Source organism: Tachypleus tridentatus, chromosome 9 (genome assembly GCF_004210375.1).
Source record: "Tachypleus tridentatus isolate NWPU-2018 chromosome 9, ASM421037v1, whole genome shotgun sequence".
Classification (NCBI taxonomy): Eukaryota; Metazoa; Arthropoda; class Merostomata; order Xiphosura; family Limulidae; genus Tachypleus; species Tachypleus tridentatus.
The window spans coordinates 97,999,916-98,015,738 of record NC_134833.1 but is presented as its reverse complement, the minus strand read 5'-3'; the positions used below and the strand labels follow the sequence as shown (position 1 = coordinate 98,015,738).

At 32.6% G+C, this 15,823-nt stretch overlaps 2 protein-coding genes across 4 annotated transcripts in view; both read left to right on the top strand.

Moving 5' to 3' along the window:
- The window catches only part of LOC143225832 (ADP-sugar pyrophosphatase-like), a 65,067-nt gene that overhangs the window by 676 nt on the left and 48,568 nt on the right, over positions 1-15,823 (top strand). The gene's annotated exons all lie outside the window — the stretch shown is intronic.
- On the top strand, positions 4-15,094 carry LOC143225834 (uncharacterized). 2 transcript variants are annotated; one of them, XM_076455932.1, is made up of 4 exons: positions 4-207; positions 409-866; positions 3,962-4,005; positions 14,780-15,094. In XM_076455932.1, exons 2-4 carry the CDS (start codon positions 482-484, stop codon positions 14,894-14,896), a joined length of 546 nt encoding a protein of 181 aa, XP_076312047.1. In that variant the 5' UTR covers positions 4-207; positions 409-481; the 3' UTR covers positions 14,897-15,094. The 2 variants fall into 2 exon arrangements, with proteins under 2 accessions (XP_076312047.1, XP_076312048.1); XM_076455933.1 differs by lacking the exon at positions 3,962-4,005 and having other exon boundaries at positions 4-866.

Below are 15,823 nucleotides of genomic sequence, written 5' to 3'. Positions count from 1 at the left end.
AGTTTGTTTTACGCTATTAAGCAACATGATGAAATACAACACCCTAACATATTCATAAAAGGAGACTTAAATTCTTTGTACATGGTAATGAAAAGTTGTTTTTGTGATAGGCTTGGGACTACTTTCTAACATTTACTTTGTGTATTAATGGTCGCATAGAAACAACGTGCCTACTATTTTCGAATGTCTGCAGTTCGTTCCTAGAATGTATGTGGTAAAATATTGTTGTGTAGAAGTTAGCGGTAGAGTAATTAAGTTCTTTTAATTAGTCTCAGTTCTAAAATTTTCATTAATATGTACGGTGAAGCTAGCATTAGCAATACTTAGAGATGTTCATTTTAAAACCATTATAAAGTTATAGAATTCACAGCGCTTGAAAAATAAGCAATTATAATTTTTTAACTTCAGGAATCATCGTTATTCATTTTGCCAATCTTTCTTTTAAATTGATTTTCGATCATTTTACAAGCTGTGAGACATAATGGCTTCAAAGCCAGGAAGATTAATTCGATATATCCACGATCGCTTATTACCTAAACATAAAAAAGAAACAACCTACAGCTCTGAAGAAATCTCGCAAACAAGCTTAAGAAATTTCCAGCAAGATACAGCTTATCAAGAAATGATATCACCAGGAGAAGTACCTTCACCAGGAACTGATGGCCTTATATTACTCTTTCAATTAGAAGAATTTAACCAAGAAGAAGAAAATTCTGTACAATGTCCATGTAATGATTATTTCCCACCATTATGGCTTGTTCCATGGTTTGATTTTACACATTTCAACTACAACAACTACAAAATAGTTTCTAACAAACTTCTAAATTCACTTAATGATGACAGTCTACCAATTAATTCTTGTATAGGTAAGTTATGTGTATGTATTTGAAACCTATTATGGTTTTTTAGTATGTTCCATGCAGTGAAGGTTTCAGTTAAAATAACTCCTATCATTTTGTCCAAATTATAATTTGATGTTAGCCTAAACTCCTTGGCAGATTTAAAAAAGTGAAAAGGTATTTGGTGCATTACAGAATCAACTAGAATGTTATTTTTGAGTAGTATGCTAGTAATATTTACGGAAAGGTCTTTCATTAGTTTTTGGAATTATAAAGTAACAATTTAACTTTTAACAGCATTCTTCTTAGATATATTTGTATACTGCACATAGCTTGTTCAAAAATGGTTTCACTTTGTCGATGCAATTATAATTAACAAAGTAACCTTTACGTATTTTTTTCTGATGTATGTAAAAATCTGTTTATAAGTCCTTTCTTCAATAAGAAAAACTGAATGATTTTTTAAAAAATATAGATACATTTTACCATGGTAAGAACTTGTGCGTGAAAATAAAGAGAAATGTAAAATTGTAATAGTATGTCAACCACACTTTGTCTGCTTATATCCAATGCCTATAGGGCTTTTCTCTCAATAATACCAGGATTCATAAGGTAAACCGGAATACAACAAATATAGTAGTGGATTAGCATAGTAGTGGTTGAGCACCTTTTTTAATGTTTATTTTAGTCTGTGCCTCATTTCTACAGATAAGGCAAAATTTACAACATGACCGTCATGGTGCAAAAATTTGGTAAACAGCATTGGGGAGCTTAAGCATATAACGTACATATAGACTTAAGAAAAAATACCTTGAAATGAATCTAGAGAACCAAATATTCACTATGGTACAGATACAAAAATAACAATGACTTTTATTAGTTAAAATATTATTAATGTGCTGATGTTGAAATTTATTTCAAAACAGTATTTTCTACGATTTTTACAAAAACTGAATTAAAGAATGAAGATCATTAATACTGATGTCAAGGCTCATACCAAACGGAATGACAGTAGTTAAAATACTTCATAGGATTTTTATTTCTCTGTCGTCCCTTTATTTAAATCAGGTTTCAATACCAATAAGTATCATACCATTGATGGAGTGATTATGTTGGTTAAGTATAGGGCAACAGGCAGATCTATTTTCAGTCTCCACAGATGATTTGTGGTCATAAAGTTTTTTCATAGGGTAGTCTTAAGTTTGTTAAACATAGTAATAGTTGCAGTGGTTGGCCACTTTATTAGGACTTACACCGAACAATGTATGGAACAACCTGTTTCCCAAATATTAGCCGTTTTTTGACAAGATAGAATTCACAAAGTAATAGAAGGTGTTCTCAGGAATTTGTTTTCATTAAGTCTTTCAATTTGTACACAATTCATGGAGTAAAGTAGTAAAAGGATTGTTATGGCCAATGTGTAGTTTTAGGTTCATCCAGTAGGAGTTAAAGTAGATTAATATGTGAAAAGTATGTGACCAAAGAAGATGTCTGAAGTTTCTGACATGTTCCTCAAACCATGAAAATACAATATGGGCATGATGGGTAGAATCCATGATGACTAGAAATCCACTTGAAGTAAAAATGTATTCCCAAGATGTTTTTTTGTACTTTATTTTAATTAAAGTTTTAATTCTCATACAAGCTGTCTTGAGAATACATACGATAGGTAGAATCACTGTCATCTTGAAAGTAGCCATATGTATCAGGGTACAAATGAAGCATTGCTGGATGTATTTGATTACAGATTATATTGAGGTAAGCTGTGGCATTTTTTCTGCCTTTCAAAAGGCTAAGGAACTCGGGGAATACCTGGAAAAACATGCCCCAAGCTATGATCTTAAACCCAATGGCCTGGAAAGCTGAGACCAGACAAGAGGGGTTGTTATTTCTTTTGTTTTTCCAAATCTGTTTTCTTACACTTGTGCAAAAAAAGTAAAGCATGATTTGTTGGCTGGATTCAGTTACCCTTTGTTAGTTCTTATTAGTTCAATGCCTGTGCTTCTTACACAGTTTATGGCATTTTCTTGTTAGTGATCCAGTTCTTTGGTTCTTATGTGGTTCTCTGTAGCCATATTCTATGTGCAATGTTATTACTTTACTGGGTGACTGTTAGTTGATATATTGCTTAGAGTGTGTTATACTTTACTACCCGTAATTCGAGGGTCTCGGGTTCAAGTCCCAGTCGCACCAAACATGCTTGCCTTTTCAGCCTTGGGGGCATTATAATGTGATGGTCAATCCCACTATTTTTTGGTAAAAGAGTAGCCCAAGAGTTGGCAGTGGGTGGTGATGACTAGCTGCCTTCCCTCTAGTCTTACACTGGTAAATTAGTGATGGCTAGCACAGATAGCCCTTGAGTAGCTTTGTGTGTAATTCAAACAACAAACTTTACTACCCTGTTCAACTATCTCTCTCCTTTTTCTATTACTACAAGATTGCAGCCTCAATTCCCCTTTTAGCATTCACTTTATTTGCCTTTTACCATTGTTGATAAATTCAAATGACTGTAGTCCTGAAGCAGCCTATCAATAAAACAGTTGAACCCAGTGTGGCACCTGCTAGACGTGCACCTAATATCATGTTTTATTTTACCCTGCAGTATATTTGTCTTTCCTCATATCTGTTAGGTTGATTGCAAGTATTCTTTTAGTGCTGCAGAGATTGCATGACATATCATTAATTTCCATCTGTGAATAAGATCAGACTCAAGCCTGAAAGGATACCACGTCCTATTTAAGTAGCCATCTACTGTACATTACATCGTGTTTCACGTTTGACAATAACTTGTTTTTTCAAGTTGTTCAGAAAAAGTACTTAGTTTTATAAACTTACAAGTACGACATTAAACTTTATTACAATGGGGACAGCCATTCTGTGGTATGACATAATTCAATTTATTTGAACAGTGATATTTCTAAGGATTTTGTTTGTTATGGGAAGGAACCAACAGGAATTTCAAGGAAAATTTGCTTTAAAAGCTCACTAAACTGTGGAAGATGTAAATATTTAAGTATACAAGAAACACAATTGAATATTTGATAATGTGTGATAGATTATAATTAATCTTTATTTCAAACTTATTGATGGTTAAAGTTTATTTAACTCTTACATTTTTTCAGTGGAACTACCTATTGCTTCAAACTCCTTTTCATCTGGAGTTACAGTAAGTTTTTGATCTACCTGTTTGAAGAATTACTGCCACTAGGCTTTCGATGCTTATTTATGTGTAATTTTGAGTGATGCTAATTAATCCTACATTGTCTCATTTACACTATGGATAAACATATCAGTAAACAATGTAAAGGCATTTTACATTTATTGATATTGTTTTTTATCTTGTAAATGTTATCTATTCTCAAATTAATTTTAAAGCTACACACATGGACATTTGTTGATAGTCTGATTTCAAATATTTTCTATTTTATTCTGTGTGATGGTTCATTCTTACTTAACAGAGGGGAACTACCTTGAGATATCTTATGTTCAATCAGTGAAAGACACTATTGTCATCTATATAATTGCACATCCCTATAGACAGAACAGTTATAATCTCTAGAGGACGAAAAATGAACAAAAATAGCTTGAACGAAGTAAACTTAATCTTTTTCAAGACTTTGTGTCATGCAAACATTGTATAGGTTTAGAATAAATAAACTATCTGCATTAAAATGAGAAGGTGGAAAGCACTGGCAGGTATACGTTTTACTCCGTTCTTGTTCTCTTTTATTTTAGGCTTTCCCACAAATCAACAATTAAATTTAACCTCAAAATATATTCACTTTACATTCATGACATGATCAATATGTGTCTTGAATTTCTCTTGTGAGTTGGTATTTACATCAAACAATTAAATAATTCAATTCAAGGCACAATATATTAATATATATTAATAATGATAAACCTCTTGAGACTGCAGGATCAGCCCAAAAGCATATATAATGAACTCTTTCATGTTTCATGTGTCGGTCAATAACGCATATTGATCCATACATTTTGCCACAGTAAATGTCGTGGTGGTTCCTGGATTCCAAGATTCTATGGCAGACCCACTCTTTCATGCTGGAAGATATTTAGACATACTGGTCATAATCAAACAGGCAATTAATTATACCATGCAGAAAATTCATCAGGATACTTTAATAACAAGGAATGAAAACCCACTGGCTATTTAAAAATAATGAGTGAGATTGGTTAAGTATTTAGACTTAACTAGTGAAAGTTCAAATTAAAAATGTAATGTCAGGTAAATTCCAATTGCTCAAAAGTTTGATCCCCAGTGGCACAGTGGTATATCTGCAGACTCGCACGGCTAAAAACCGTGTTTCAATACCCCTAGTGGGCAGAGCACAGATAGCCCATTGTATAGCTTTGTGATTAATTCTGAACAACAATGATCTCAAAAGTACAACTTGGTACATAAGTAGAAAGATCTCAAAAGCAACTGTGACCTGTCCTAAAATGCTTTAGTGTTGTTCATAGTTTGTTTGTTTTTGAATTTCATGCAAAGCTACATGAGAGCCATAGCTCTGTACCTTGGTCTAGTGTCATTCCCACTGGCGTTGCTTGTACTCGTTATATATCATCTGTAGAAGATGCATCTGTGATGCATGAGAACTTCTCTATCCCCAGGATATATTGAGTCTGTACTTGACCCACCACTTTAGCCATATTCCCATGTCATTTTCATGAACAACAATCAACACAACATACCTTCTAGTCTGACCTCATTCTTATACCTACCATCTACTTATCACATGGACAGAACCTAGTTCCAGCAGAAAGGAATAGAATTGAGAATGTAAACTGGTTCTTATACATGTGATATGAACTGGGAACTTATAATTCACTGATGTTTACACTAATAGTTACACGTTTGATACTTGTCGTTGTTGTGATTTACAAAGCTAAAGTTTTTGCTGAATGGATGTTATTTTCTGCTTCCTTCTGGTAAAAACTCATTCTGTATTTTAATGCATTATAATTGCACTCTGTACTAAAACAATGTTCATAAATATTCAGGAAAACTTTGTGCTTATTATATATATTTAAATCTGTGTGACTGAAAATATTATACCACAACCAAGTTAGTATTTGTTGCGATAACTAAGTTACTTACGTTTTCGAATCTCATTTGCTATTGGTAATTTCACCAATATATATATATATTTCTCTTTACTAAAAACACCAGGAGAAACTGCATTTTCTCTCACACATGGTGTGAGTTTATTTATTACTCATCTTCTTCATGAGACTCATAATCTGCCATATATTTTATTGTCAAAATTGAAACATTCTCTTATTACCATTAATAGAAACAACAGGTGCACTTTATCTTCAGATGATACATTCCTGGTCAACTACTGCAGTTATTTTCATATCACAAGATCTTACTATCATAGATGCAATTTGTTTGTTACTATTTAAATTGATTCATTCATATTATCGAAGTTACACGAGTGAACTTTGTGCTAGATCTTACACTTATATTTATTTTCATTTGAATGTTTATATATATAAATCACTATTGCACATTGTCAAGTAGTCAATTGTCTTACAAAAATTACTTGTAGCTTCCACAGTAATTACTTTGTTAACTTTCTTGGCTCATTTTATGAAATTATTTGTTTTCAAGCATCACTAAACAAATAACCACTGACAGAATTCTGCAAACCTAAAACTTTAGTTACACTTCTCTTCAGACAAGATTAACACTCGGAGAAAAACACATTTCCTTACTACCTATAGAAATGCTCATCTTTTAACAGATAGTCACAAGAAAACCTTATGAAGTAATGATGGCATGCTTTGTAGAGGTAGAGTGCTCACTTTTTATCTAGATCAGATGAGTAATTTTTCAAAATATCAAATGACATTTCACATTTGAAATTTTATGCAACAGTTAAGAAAGCAAGGGGTGTAATGTTCTTTGAGAAATTGAGTTTTCAATCTCATAATCCTTCTGATTTATGGAGTAACTCAAACAACAATTACAATTAAAATTATACCATGAAATACTACCTAATAGCTCAGGAAGCAAGGGTTAGAACACCATTTAAACTGAGTTTTCAAGGTCTTAGCTATCATCCTTTGATGTGAAAACTTTTGATATACTAGGCATTATATCTTCTAGCTCCATCTGCCCTAGGTTGAGATGATAAACCAGTCTTTCCAATATTTTTTGTGAAGCCATGTTGGTGGCTTAGATGACTGTTGTAGCTGTCTTTTGTCTTAAACTGCAGTGTTTGCTCATGTTACTCACTGCAGACAGCTAAATAATTACTTTCAACTCCTTCCTCCTGATATGGTGAGTCGGTATGGCTTGAGATGACATCTTTGCCGTTCTCCAACTCATCAGTCTCATCCTCGGACTCCTGGTTAAGCCATTGCCTGAATGGTGTGTTGGTGATATATAGATATAGCTTATTGACATGTTCCAAAGTGTTAAAGATCTGTTGCTTTAGAGCTCTGGGAACACTAACAGCATAAACTTGGTGTTTGTATTAGTGAAGCACATCTTTGTAACATTCTTCATTGCACAATAAGAAGTGACTTTACTAAATCTGGCTCCTTCAGTTGCCCTTTCTATAGCTCCTTCAGTTGTCCTTCCTATAGCTCCAAATCATAATATGTTAATCATGGTGGTCATCCACCAGTGAAATTTTCTCGTATGACTTAATGTTGCCGTGTTGGAAATGGTTTAATCTTCCACATGATGTTCAAGACTGGGACATTCCATGAATGGATGAGATAGTCCACTAGTGTTTTCATGTTGCTGGTCTAAGCAGTGAATTATTAAAAATTATGTTCTTGCAATGTTGTTGTCTGATATACTATCATCTCTTTTGAAATTATAAAGTTAATAAACCATTTCAACGAATCCCGATCCACACAAGTGTTGAACCTCCTAACATAGAAGTAGAAAAAATGTGTTTTGTGGAAACCACTACTTAAACAGCTCTTTCTTCATCATCAAATATTTGCATTCAGGATCTGTGAAAGTAAAATTAGTCTTTATGACTACATGCCTTATTCTGTCCTGTAACAGTGATAACAGTGCTGCAATTTCATTATTGCTGGTGTTCAGCTTGAATTTGCTATTGTATAAAAGATACTTCAGCACTTGCACATCCTCTAAAGTAAGTTTCAGGCATTGGAATGATTATTCACATTCCTTGCTTCATCCAACGTATATAAATTTTAGCAAGAGCAGAAAATGGTGATGCTGTTTACATGAAGTTGGCGATTAAAACATCAACAATATGACACAAAACTAAGAAAATTGTGGACATTTCACTTGCTCACAGCATGAAGCAAGAATCTCACCACTATTGTTTCAGCAGTGTCAGTAAAGACTATAATTAGATCAAGAAATTTAACTTCTGTGCACATTTTTCTGGTTTCAGTTTCTAGCATGTTTTATTCATTTGCTGAAATACCATTCTTAGGTTCTCAACCACGGATATAACTCTGTGATCAAACAACAGAACATGGTAGACCTAGATGAGGCACCTTTCCAATTGTAGCCTTTTCAGTAAAAGTTCCATTAGCCTTTCAAAAGTGGGGTATGTGTTACACGTGCTGAATGGCATTATGCAGAACTCATACAACCAATCCCTCATGCTAAATGCTGCCTTAGATTTACTCTCATCACACAGCTGAACTTGCCAGTATCCTGATGCTAAATCTGATGTATTGAAATAATGAAAACCATACAAGACATCCAAGCATATCTTCTTGGTAATTGTAAGACGGTGATGCAAGTTACCATATGCACCCATGTAAAATTAATACAGAATTGTGCTGTACCATCCTTGTTTTTGACAGTCACTACCGGAGATGAACAAGTATCCTCCAAGAGTTGTATGATTCCATCCTTTAACATCCACTATATTTTAATGCTGGTCATGTCCCTAGTGCTTCAGGAAGCTTTCTTTGTGACTATTTTATTGGAAGTGTACTGCCAAAATCTATACTATGGCAAATTGAAATGCATTGTTCAATCCAGTCAGCTGTCTAGCCAAATAATTACACCAGCATATTCAACCAAAAATCAACTTGGTTGATTTTGCTGCATTTGGCTTACATTGTTTACACAATCCTCAGCCAACAGTCTCAGATTCATTCATAGCCATATACATGCTTTTTGGCTATGTTGCAATGGGTGCAATCTTAATATTTTCAGTAGTTACTTCCACTTTTCTTGCTGCATCTTTGATTCCTCCAACTTAAAGCTAGATAATCAATTATCATAACTAAAGAAAAAAAGAATGTAAGGACCTTATTTCTCCTTGAACAGATAGCTGACCAAGATAATGCTGTCTTATTTTTGTCTTTTTAACTAAGTTACATAGTACCAACACATCAGACTTTACCTCTCCTAAACTATTTACATATATGAAGATACTTTCATTCCCTCCAATAAATACAGTTTTGAACTTGATCTGGCTTCCTCTTGTTAAGTCTTTTGCAGAACATCTGTTTATCAGGTGTACTCATAAAAGTGGATTATAATTTTTTAAATATGTCAAATTCGAGAACAGAGATTACTACCTTTGTACTGTGAGTAACATTTATTAGACATATCTTTCACCTCTAGTCTATCACTATTCATCAGAACTTGGTTGGTATCCACTGGCCAGAATGAAGAAGTTGATATGTTACGAGTGTTTTGGCTGCTCCTATATCAAAAAGGAACTCGTTCTCTCACCTTTTTACATTGTACTAAGCTTTGCCAAACTTTGACAGAGTTGGGATGACCACCAAAACCTTCAGTACAAGCTATATCCTCTGTTGGTGGTCAGGCTTAATTTGTGCTTTTTTTTTTTTTTTACCACTTGTTGAAAGTCCTAATCAGAAGATTTTTCACTTTGGTATTGTATATGGTTACCAAAAAAGTCATAAAAATGAAAGTTTAATTACAATAAAAGTTGAATATGGGTACTTATAACCAGAAACTTGTAGTTTTTAAAATTAATTTTAACAATTGAAAATAATGAATATGTCTAGGAATAGTTTTGAGATCTACAAATAACGAGAAAACACTTGAGATTTGAGTAACATTTTCACTCTACCAGCTTTGATATTTTGTTCATTTACACTAATATTCCTTGCATGGATTAAGCATGTATATTTGGTTTTGCAAAATAATATAATTTTACAAGAGTTAATAAAAATAATTTATATTTTTTGTTTTTTAATTTTCCTGAAATCTCATTTAATTTTGACTGCAATAATTGGGATGAAATGGATGGTGTTGTTATGGGCTCAAAATTACCACTTAGTGTATTAAGTTTTTTATGTTATCATGTAATACAATGTTTGAATAATTATCGAAAGAGCTTTAAACGTGTTAGATGTCATAAATAGTGGATGATACCTATTAAGAAACAAGAACATGCGACTATTGTTAGAGTATGTAAATAAGTGACATCCTTTTATTACGTTTATAACTGAAGAAGAAAATGACTCGGATTTGTTTTTTTTTTTTTAGATATTTATATCAACAAATTTAGTAATAATTTGGAATTACAACTGCATCATAAATGAACATACACAATTGTACAACTCTGTTGACAGATATATATCTGATAAGTGTCAAATACATTTGATAAATACCTCATTTGAGAGATCTTATCATGTTCCTAGCAACTATTATTCCTTTCAGGAAAAAATAGAAAGTGTGAGAAGTATGTATTTAAACAACATTTTAAAATAAAATAATATGTAGTTCTGACAATCAACGTGCTATAAGAATGAAAACTTTAGCTACCAAGAAACTCAAACTAATGTTGATTGGGTGATAACGAGAATAAGTATGTTAGATTGCTTAGGGTTAAACTGATTGAGAGTGTGGTAACTTTCTTTTGCAATAATTATATTTTTTTGTCAGATGAGTTCTCTACAAAATAAGCTAAAGAGGTAACTAATTAGTGTTTGCTAGTAAGGCACTCTTTGACAACTGAAAGCATTCCAAAAGCAACAAAAAGTGAAATTTTCTCAATTTTTCCAATTTATTTTTCAATTTTTAAACTTTATAACCCTTTCCTTTCAAGGATATTTTTAGCATTTCAGTGTATGTTTTTTTAATAATTACTATTAGTGCACGTTTGTTTTCATGCAAAGATTTGGCTGTAAGTAATGTTTAGTTTTATGTGGGTCAGAGATATTGTGGTCTGTCTGTGGGTTTTTGGTATGAGTCAGTATGTAGAAAGTCATCTTTTAAAGGTACAATGACTTTAATAAAATGTATTTTGTATGAGATAACATCCAGCTGTGAGGTTTATTTACTGGGGGAGATAGTTGAGTGATTGATTAGGCATTACCAATCCAAATGAAAACATATCATCAATTTGAATTAATAGTACTGCCACGGGTACTAAAACAGTTGTATAGGTAGGATATAAATCAGATTCATCGTTATACTTAGAATCTGATTTATATCCTACCTATACAACTGTTTTAGTACCCGTGGCAGTACTATTAATTCAAATTTTGCGTTAATTGTTGAATTCAGAATGATTTAGGGTTACAACAAGTACATGTAAATCAATTACGTTATTCAATTTGGCATTGTTGCAAATGTTTAAAGCAGTTCTAAGTGTTTCTATTTAAGACAATAATGATGTTGGAACGGGTTGTGATTGCGCATTGGTTATAGTATTCTCAAAGCCATTAATTTGGTTAGCAAGACAGATATGTGATGCTCTGTTTTGTTATTAGAATTACAAGTATTCATGTTAGCTATTTCATTTGGGAATATTTGTGTTGTTTGGGGTAATGATGGATTTAAAATACAGCCTGTTTTTTATTCATTGTGGAACTGAGGTTAGTGTTTATATTTGTTTAAGTCTTTTAGATTTGGTCAGTTCATTCTTACTGATGTAAAAGGTTTAAATATATTTAAAATCAGCGAGAACGTTCTTTACGTTAGCAGAGGGATTATAAAGTTGAGTAATAATCGTGATATCTTGATCTAACTGACTTTCAGTATCATAGCAAAAATCTTTGAATTTCGTGAGTTGTAAAGACATTGTATCGGATTTGTTGTCAAGCGATAAAATGTTCCATTCCGTGAGTACTTATTTCATATAGGAGCTTTAACTGAGTAATAAAGGAACATATTTTAATTATTGTGCAGATATTCGGCGTATGTACGGTATCTGATTCTCTTCTTAGTTTACAAAGTTCGTGAAATACTTTCTTTTGAAATAATTTTCATCAGAGTAAATACCTATAGATTAGATAAAATTATCACAGGAAGTACTAGAAAACGGTTTGGAAATGGGTTGGTTACTTATAGAGATTTCACTGGTAATTTTACATTTCATTGGGAAGTCCATCTTAATGTCTCAGTGGTTTGATACCCGTGGTGGGCAGAGCACAAATAACCCGTTGTGAAAGATTGTGCTTAACAACAATAGTCAAACACATCATTAGAAAGTAAGAGCTAGAATAGGTTAGATTTAGGAAAAACGCTGTTTTAAGAAGACATATAGAGAATAGAATAAAGGTCAGGCAAATTAATGAAAAGAAAATTCAATTTTCTTTATTTCCGAGGTACTAGTAAGTGTAGAAGCTTTGAAGCGGGCATGGCGGATAAGTTTAAGTTGACAACATTATTAGTGGTATAATATCGATTAAGGAGGTGCCAGTAAGGGAAATGTATTTTCTAACAGTTTGCTTACAGATCACAAATAATGTTATTTTACAACTTAGTTACAGTACTAGAAACGTGTGATATCTCACTTTCTGCACAAAAAGAAAAACAACAACAACTAACTGATCAATATGCTTGCAATGGTCTTTTGCCACTTACCTCTGAGGAAGAAACGTCCACTTTGAATACTACAGAACTTCCAATATATTTTAGTTATGTATGTACGTGTGTTTTTACATCTTCCATAAAAAACGTAGCCAAAACTTTCCAACGTAAGATCTACCATTTATTTGTTAGCATATATATATGTATAGTACCCTCGTAAGTCTAAAGTTAAGATATCGACATTCAAGAAAAGCTGTAAAAGGTAAGTGTTGCTTTAAATGTATTACTCATATTTGATATTACAACACTGGCTATAAGGAGGTAATTTTGGAACATAGTAAATGGAATGTCTGATGTTTAGTAAGTTCTGCTAAGTGACAATACTAATGAAGCATGACACTGTTACAAGGTTTTTAAGGTTATCAGTCGATGTTTACTTTCATTCTTGCCGTGATACTTCTTCTTCTTCCACAACTTCTTCATAAAGACTATCGAGATCCGAACAATATTATATTTATCATGCATGGTGAAGCAGAAATGATCACAAAGAAGTTTTGTTTAAAACGACGTTTCTCACACTTCGGTCCCGATACAAAGGGGATTACAAGGCTGCAAGGTAATAAAAGTATTGATATAACGGGCCCCCCACTAGTACAGCGGTATGTATGCGGATTTACAACGCTAAAATCGGGGGTTCGATTCCCCTCGGTGGAGCTCAGCAGATAGGCCATTATGGCCGTTTATGGCTTTGCTATAAGAAAACACACACACACTCGATATAACGGATATTTTAGAGTATGCACAGTACTTTGTTCTCACTTTTTGAGTGAGGGAGGGACCGTTACAACGTGAAATATTTTTAAAAGTTTGAGAACCCCTGCTTTAAAACATAGTTTTTACTTTATTACTCTGAAACAAATAATAATTAACTTGGTTTCAATTGTCTTCGTAATATTTGCTTTAGTATCAACAAAATATCAGTAAATGTATATCACGTGTCATATCGCTAACCTGACAAGAAACAAGTACATATTTTCATGAAAATCCGTTTGTTTGCTTGTAATTGAGCACAAAGCTACACAATAGGCTATTTGTGATCTACCCACCACGAGTATCGAAACCCGGCTTCTAACGTTGTAAGTTCCCATAGATACCGCTGTACTACTGGAGGGCTTTCATGGATGAAACTCCCGGCGTAAATAATATAATTTAAAAATTAAGGTTCATGCAATATACAAGTATGTTGGACACTATTGATTATATTTTACTGTATTTCACCGTGTGTGAAAATATGCTATATTAGAAACAGGTGTTGTCGATTAGATGTAACCGTTGCGTATCTCTAGTTTCAAGAACTCAATATTTATTATATATTTAAAACATGATACACACTGTATGATGGTCAGGATGACTTTGTAAGAAGAGGTAGTAACGGTAGGAGTGCTTTCTATTACCTGCTTTCCAACATCCAGCTCTTAATGTGTGTGTTTTCATATAGCAAAGCCACATCTACTGTGTGCACCGAGAGGAATCGAAACCTGATTTTGGGTTTGTAAATCCGAAAATTGGAGGACGGAAAATTGTTAACAAAGTTTTGTTGTTGTTCCATTGGTATTTAAAGTGGACTATATATTAATGTATTCAACGTTAACTTACGTCAAAAATAATAAATGCTAAATAACAATAATAATGGAGGTGGAGTGGCTCAGTACCCCTCATTAACATTAACAAAGTTTGGTTGAGGGTGACTCAGTGACCTAGGACTATATATATGCAAAAACGGCTTGTTTAGGTTGATAAAATATTTTACGTAGAAGATCGAACAACGTTTCGACCTTCTTCGGTCATCGTCAGGTTCACAAAGAAAGAGAGAGGTAACTGACCAGAAGCTGACCACATGTTTGGAAGGAGTTGTGTAACTGAGTGTCGGAATGTCGAGGGCAGTGTTATATGTTTGAATATATAATTTTATTTTATTATATTTAATATAGGTATAAAGGCATTTTTTTATATTGGTTTATTTTGGGTTTAAGTTGTTGTATAAATAAGGCTTCTTTAATTTTGCGTTTGTTTATGTTTGTTTCTTTAAACAAATAGACACACAGATTTTGTGCTTTATATATGTAGATGTATATATATCGCAAATATTTGATAATCACAAAATACTTTCTTTTAGATTTCAATAAAAGTAATAAGAAGGAGGGAAAACGAAAAGAAACGCCAAGAAAAAGAAAATTGTGTTCAAGCCTTTTTAGTAGGATTAAAGGAAAGGGTTTCAATTCTTAAGATCTAAGACGATTATCTGTATAGCAATATATATATATATATATATTTCTCAAAAAGTTAGTGCGCGTAGAAAAATATTATTTTCAAATTTTAATATTATGAGCGAATGCAAGCTTACGTGCATGTATAGCGTCAAGTCGTTTACAGATTTGCTAAAGAAACGAGTTTGTAACAAAAAATAAAAAATAAAGTAAATTTTGAGATATATATTTTTTCTTATGTTTTACACGGTATAGCTGTTACTTGTTGATTTTAAAACGTTGAGTGATTGTTTGTTATCATTGACGAAGTTGAGGACTTTTTTATCTAATGTGAATTAATGCGTTTTTATTCTAAAACTTGAAAGTGAATACAATCTGGATACTAGATTTAACTGGACAACTTTTGCAATAAAGAAATAAAAAAAGGAGTGTTTAAACTAAACCACCAACAAGATACTTCTTCGCTTAATAGATACAAAATTAATTTAGATAATTGTCTATACTATCAACACGCAATTAAAAATGTATAAATGCTTATAATTTTATCCATCTGTTCTTCTTTGTTTGGGATTTATTATGTAAAGTGAGTTAATGAACTTAATGTATTTAGGGTTGTTTAATCAATTTTTTGTTTCGTATAATTATATCAGACATATTTTGTTTTAAATATAAAAAAAGGAATATAATGAAAGATGTGGCTTAAAACGGTTAACGATTACGAATGATTTATTTTAAGGGGGTAATACTTCCTTAACCCTTCCCCCCAAGTGACTCAGTGGTAAGTCAGGTCTTATAATGTTAAAAATTATGTTCGTTGCCTGTGATGGATAGAGGACAAATAATCCATTGCATAGCTTTGTGCTTAACAACAAAGTGCTTAAAAATAAAATTCTTATCTTCTGCTTTTCACATTCTTTAAATGGTTAAAATACTATATTTGCGAAAAAATTCAA

Excerpts from the sequence above, each read along its gene's own strand:
- LOC143225834 (XM_076455932.1), top strand. The coding sequence starts at position 482 with ATGGCTTCAAAGCCAGGAAGATTAATTCGATATATCCACGATCGCTTA. Across the intron at positions 867-3,961 it reads ACCAATTAATTCTTGTATAG|TGGAACTACCTATTGCTTCA; the intron begins GTAAGTTATGTG and ends ACATTTTTTCAG. Across the intron at positions 4,006-14,779 it reads CCTTTTCATCTGGAGTTACA|ATTTCAATAAAAGTAATAAG; the intron begins GTAAGTTTTTGA and ends ACTTTCTTTTAG.